Source organism: Melopsittacus undulatus, chromosome 10 (assembly GCF_012275295.1).
Source record: "Melopsittacus undulatus isolate bMelUnd1 chromosome 10, bMelUnd1.mat.Z, whole genome shotgun sequence".
NCBI classification, from domain to species: domain Eukaryota; kingdom Metazoa; phylum Chordata; class Aves; order Psittaciformes; family Psittaculidae; genus Melopsittacus; species Melopsittacus undulatus.
Window position 1 is genome coordinate 10,179,949 of NC_047536.1, and position 6,213 is coordinate 10,186,161.

Consider the following 6,213-nt stretch of genomic DNA (forward strand, 5'->3'; position numbering starts at 1 on the left):
CCTATCACACCAAAGGAAGTACCCAGCAGCAATAGCTGGTAGCACTCTGACCTCTGCAGAGGCCCTCTGAAGCTCAGGTTCATCTGCAAGGAGGGAGGTCCTAGGATGGTTCCTAAGATGGTCACACTTAGAGAAACTGTTTGTTTCAGAGCACACATGGTCCCCATATAAATGAGTATAAAACCAGCACCTTGCTTTACATGATCTCCTTAAATCAGATTTTGTATTTTTGCTATTATATCAGGCTGCTAGGAGGTTTGAGAATGAAAACTCTTGAAGGCGTTATCTATTTGACAGCAGCTACAGAACTGCTTTGTCCTATGTACTTTTTAAGAAGTAAAATAGTTCCTCAAAGGTACAAAAATTATATAATCAGGCATCACCACCATGCAAGGAAATTTTACACAAGGAGCTAAAAAAGCCTGGAGGCAGACACTACTCCCTGCCTGCCTTCGGACCTGCTGAATTCACTGGCCACGGGAAGTTAGCACTGAAGGAGGGGAGCTGGACATCACCACAGCTTATGCACCACTTCAGATCCCAGCTGCTGAAAGGGTCACACTGGAAATGCTTGGGGCAGAAGTGACCACATTTGCTTCTTCATTTCAAAATGAATCTGCTGACAGAGGCAAAAAAATAGGAGAGGGCTGCCATGAAGAGAGGAAGGCTGAAGAGAGGAAGGCTGCTGTCCCTCAGCTGCACCCACCCTCTCCTCACTTCTGAAATGATTCATTTTGTTCCAAAAACCAGACGCTAGCAGGGGGCTGCATCAGGCTTTGAAAAGCACTGCACAGATTTGGGGGTGGTGGGAAAGCAACAATATAAACTTGTTATAAACGAAGTTAACTACTCTGTTACACCAAGGCAAAAGAATCACTGAACTAAGAGTCATCAGTAGGTCGAGCTTTACCAGTTTTAACTAGTCACATCGAAGCAGTGTGGTTGTTTCCAAACTGCTTTCAAATCCTAGTTTAGAGCAAGGGCTCAGAGGTCTCTCAGTAGAGAGGGCTTTCTCTTGCTTCTGGTAAAAATTCCCATCTGCCTTATGGGTGTGATCCCAAATAAGGGCAAATGGAAAAAGAGGAACCATCATTGCCTTTAACACGATCAATACAACTGTCAAAACCCAGCATGTATTTAATAAATGCAATGTAGAGAGGTTTATTTGACCTTCTGTTCACAAAATAATTTTATTATATGTATGAAAGCAGCATACAGGCAATAAAATTATGAAAACATTCACAATACATAAATACACAGACCTGATGCAGGATGTATATAGTTCATTAGACTTTATGGATTTTTTCCTCTCAGTTCTCTTTTCCTGACAACACTTTTTTTTTGATATATGTTATGAAAAAGTTGCTCCAAAGGGTATTTTCTCCCATTCAGAAAACAAATAGCTTTCTTTGAATGCTGCTGAATATTAATACCCAATGTTCCTGTTGCTAATGTTCACTGACTGCTTTTGGCATTGCAAAGGGAAAGCAGCAGGGAAGGAGAATGAGAAAGTAGCAGGTTTTCTGTATTAAACATTGGCAACTTTTTTGGAGCTCACAGGACGTGTTTGAGGTGGGGGCTGCAGTTCCATCCGTATTTAGAAACGTCTTAATCCAAAATGGTAATGAGGCACTATCCTTATTGAATGGACTATTGACATGGCAATTACTAAAATGTAATGTCCTCCTAGTATCCAAAGTAAAGCACTAGGTACCTCACTTTTTAATTCTGATACAGTAGCAGACAGACAGGATGATCCCGGTGGTACTGCAGAAATACAGATGATAATGAGGTTTGGGCATCTTTACTACCATTGTAACCAATTGTGTTTGTTCAGAAAAGATATCCAAGACTTGAAATAAGAAAAGTCTGAGAAAGCTGTTTATCTTACATAAATACAAAACATTATATACTAAGAATTGTTATCTAAGAAGCTTTTCTTCTCAAATTGAATTCTTAAGGTTGTAGTCATATTTAAGGTATTTACAGCTCCACAAACTCGACATTCTAGCAAAGTCTTTGTAACATGAAATTTTTGAAAAATAAATAGCAGCAATTTTTTTTTCTTTTTATTTCTATAAGGGAAGAGAATTCACAACTCAGCCAACGCTGGTCCCATCTTTTGAAAGAAATCCCACTTAAAATAAAAAAGAAAAGCCCACAAGCAAATGAACTCAACACAGCATCAGTTTTGTTGATTCCTTCATTTCTCGGTGAGCTTCTTAACATTCCTTCATTAACCCTTACTGGCCCTCCAGACTATCAAAGCTTGTAATAAAGTGCTGACTGGTTGACTTGTCAAAATGCAGTTATGACACTCCAAAAATATCCCATTATTTAGACATTTTAAATAACATAAATAAAGTTAGATCTGTTATAACATATGAAAAATATCAATTTAAAACAATAAATAAATAAATAAAACCAGTATCAACATATGACCTCCCAAAGCTTTAAAAATAACCCTTCTCGTTATAAGGCTCAATTATATTTTAGAAATAATTTTAAGAAGGCATCTACCTACTTTTACAATCCCTCAGTCTTTAATTATGACCTGTTCACACCCACTATCACAAGACACAGCAATCTTTTAACTTCTAGTAAACATTAATCTTTAAATACTTATCGTTTATCTTTTGTTTCGTTTTAAGCTAAAATTGGTTTCCCTGTGTAGAGAAGAAGAAATATTTTCTCTGTCACTGCACTGTATCTAAATTTGTATATTTTCTTTAGTACAAACAGTACAGATTAATTATGTATTTTTTATCACTTTTCAGTATTTTTCCTGTTGTTTAAAATATTATATTTGCTTTGAATGACAGGAAAATTAATTCTGGGCTTGGTGTAAATGTGTATTTCTCCCTAGAGCTTATCTTCTTGCCAAAAACTCTTGGCTTTTGGGGGGAATTTTTTAAGATTATTACAATATACACTATTGGGTCTTGCTGAGTAAACCTTACTGTTCAGGTTTTATGCTGCCCATTTTGTGTAATGGGATTGATCTTTTCCAAAGAAACATCAGCTTCGTAATCCAAGATACCCGACAGTGCTGGAGACATTTTCTCCAAGGTCTTAGATAGTTCACCCTCTTCTTCCTTTTTGAGAGGTTCTTCTTCTGGACAGATAATTGCATGTGGAATCAGATAAACCAGATTAGACTCTTTGGGGCTGGACCCTTTGGGCTCATGTTGGCTCGAAAAAACAACTGCTCCATTATTGTTAATACTAACAGTCTCTATAGCATTGCCAGACAGAGGGCAGAGCCTGTAGCATCCCAGCAGGGTCGAAAATGCCTTGCGGAAATCAGCATTGAAGGCATAAATGATGGGGTTGAGGGAAGAATTAGCCCATCCAAACCAAACAAAAACATCAAAGGTGGTGGAATTAATGCAGAAGGCTTCTGCTCCCTTGGATGGTTCTGTAGGCTCACAGAAGGGAATCATGCAGTTCAATACAAAAAATGGCAACCAGCAACACACAAACACCCCCATGATCACTGACAAAGTCTTTAAAACCTTTGTTTCCCTCTTGAAAGACATTTTGAAGTTGCTCTCTGGTTGATGGCAGTCCATACTGCTTCTGTTGCCACTTGTGGTATGGCAGTTCTTGGCATGCACTGCTGCTCTCTCCAAAGCTGAGATGCGTCGTATTTGCTTCTGAGCAATCCGGTATATCCTTGTGTAAGTTACTATCATGATGGCCACAGGTATATAGAAGCTAATTAGAGAAGAGGAGATGGCATACATCCTGTTTAGGCTAGAATCACAGTTGTCCATGCCTTCATCTTCTAAGCTGGAATTTAGGTATAAAACACTTGGGGTTGTAGCCTTGTGCCAGTTCAGCTGCACAGGGATGAAGGAAATCAACACGGACAAAGTCCATGCCACGCTGATCAGGATGAAGGCTGCCTTGGGGGTCATTTTCCTCTCATACCTAAATGGGCTGGAGATGGCCCAGTATCTGTCCACACTAATGACACAGAGATTTAAGATGGAGGCTGTTGAGCACATAATATCAAAGGCCACCCAGATGTTGCAAAATGAACCAAAAGGCCAGAAACCAGCAATCTCAGCCACAGCTTTCCAAGGCATGACCAAAACTGCCACTAAGAGATCTGACACGGCCAAGGAGATGACAAAGAAGTTGGTCACCTTGGACCTGAGGTGGCGAAACCTAATGACAGCTGCACACACCAGTGTGTTTCCCAGCAATGTGGAGAGGATCAGTAGTGAGAGGAAGCAGCCTGTGAGGATTCGAAAGGAAGAGTCCCTTTCCACCACCAACCCTTCCCCGTCCATAGTGGTGTTGTTCCAAGTCATAGTTACTCCTGAGGGAAAATTATACCATGATTTTCATGATGACATCAGCTCCTTTCCTTGCAGAGATCAGAGATATTGGACGTCCATTAATTACTCATGAACAAACAGACCAAAGGTCCTTTTTTGTGGTCCCTTCGTCCCCAGATGGACTGCACTCACTTTGAGTCACCCTGAACAACACTGAAAGCTCTGTGAGCAGGAATTCAAAATGCACAAATACAGTCCACCCTACAGGCAGGTTTTTTCAAGCAATCCCTTCAGAAACACACTGCACCACCCCAGCATGAAGCAGCCTACTTCAAACAGCTCACCTGCAAAGTTCTGCTGCTGTCCTCTGCAAATACACCCCACACATACAGAAGCAATCTCTTTTCCACGCTTGCATATATTCCCATGAAAATAGACTATTGATCGAGTGTTTCCAGTGTCCACTGCACTAGCCCTTCATATTTACTGGAGCGTATTATATGAGATGCTTTTTCTCTAGCTTCCTAAATGCCTCACTGATGAAACACTCCATCCTTCCTCCCAGTACACTCCTGTGACACAATGCATCAGTTCTCTGTTTCTGGGCAGCTCAGAAAGCAAATCTTCACTTTGTTTCAAACTGTTTTACACTTCCAAGGCAAGGAAAATAAACATACAGGAGGTGTGTTTTAAAGGTTTTCAGTAAGCAGTAGCTCAGGTTGTTTTATTTAAATGAGAAATGCTGGCTCCTACCTTTCACCTCTGACTCTGTTTGCTCTGGGGTGCAGGGCTGTCTCTTCTCCTCTTTTAGTTTTGGAATTGCATAGCAAAACTTATATACAAAATTAACACAGAAACACTGCATTGCATCAGGTGCATGTGGGGGGGTGAGGGGGTGGTGTCCCTGAAAGTGCAGATTGGCAGTGGAGAAGTAAAACCAGGAGCCAGCAGAGTTGGACCATGAGGAGTTAGTTTTCAGGACAGCAGCAGGTCTGTGCTGTTGGACCATGCGTGACGGACCCCACCGGTGTGTGTCCAGTCGCCTCCATCTCTCGGCCTCTGCCCATCACTCTGCAAACTCTGTTGTCCGGATCAGACCTAGGCGCACTTTGTACATCCCGTCGAAGCGGCACGTCGGGGCAAATCATTCCAGGCAAAAGGCACGGTATTCCCAATACTGGCTAGGGCCGAGTACCAGTTCTTTGCTCTGTCGTTTGGTGGAAGGAGAAAGCAGAGAGGAGAAGCGAAGTGAGTTCCCCCTGCCACGACGAGGGCTGAGGACTCCTCTTTCAGCAGGAACAATTCGCTTTAACACTCCGCTGCGCGGTTATAGCTCTCCACAATTGTCCCGGAATAATCCCATCTCCTGCTCTGCGGGCTGAGCTCCAGGAATAGGGTCCGGTTTTTACCATGCTTCCTCCGTCTCAGCAAGGCGCAGGCGGGGGCAGCTCCTCACGCTCTCCCGCAGCCCGCCCCGGGCCGCGAATCCCCGGTGCCGGGGGGGCCCGGCAGCAAAGGCTTCCTCCTGCCCGGGGCAGGGCTCGGCAGCATCGCCCCTTCAGGAAAGGTCTGTCCTCCCGGCGTGTCCTTCCTAAGGGATTAAGAAAGGGGAAAACAGACATGGAGGCGCGCAGCGGGCAAAAAGCAACGCCCCTTCGCCTCCTCTAACATCTTCATTCGGGCTCAGCTTCTTCCAGGCAGCCTCTCCCCGGTTTTCTGCCTTCCCGGTGAAAAACGTCCCGACCGGCCAGGCAGCCGGGGCATGAGCCGCAGTCGGGCTCCCGGAGCTGCTCTCCTGGAGTTTAAGGCAAACGGGATTACTTTTTCCCGTCCGGAGGTCCGGGACTCCGGTGGAGCTGCCGATGTCTGGGCGCTGTAATCCTGATGAGCTCAGTCAGTTGATGCGGAAAGTAAGTACTGGCACCTA

The 6,213-nt window shown here is 43.5% G+C and overlaps 1 protein-coding gene across 1 annotated transcript; it reads right to left on the reverse strand.

Annotated features, from left to right (window-relative positions):
• Positions 1–1,164: 1,164 nt before the first annotated feature.
• On the reverse strand, positions 1,165–6,213 carry DRD1 (dopamine receptor D1). The gene has a single exon (XM_005142678.3). It carries the CDS (start codon positions 4,317–4,319, stop codon positions 2,964–2,966), a length of 1,356 nt encoding a protein of 451 aa, XP_005142735.1. The 5' UTR covers positions 4,320–6,213; the 3' UTR covers positions 1,165–2,963.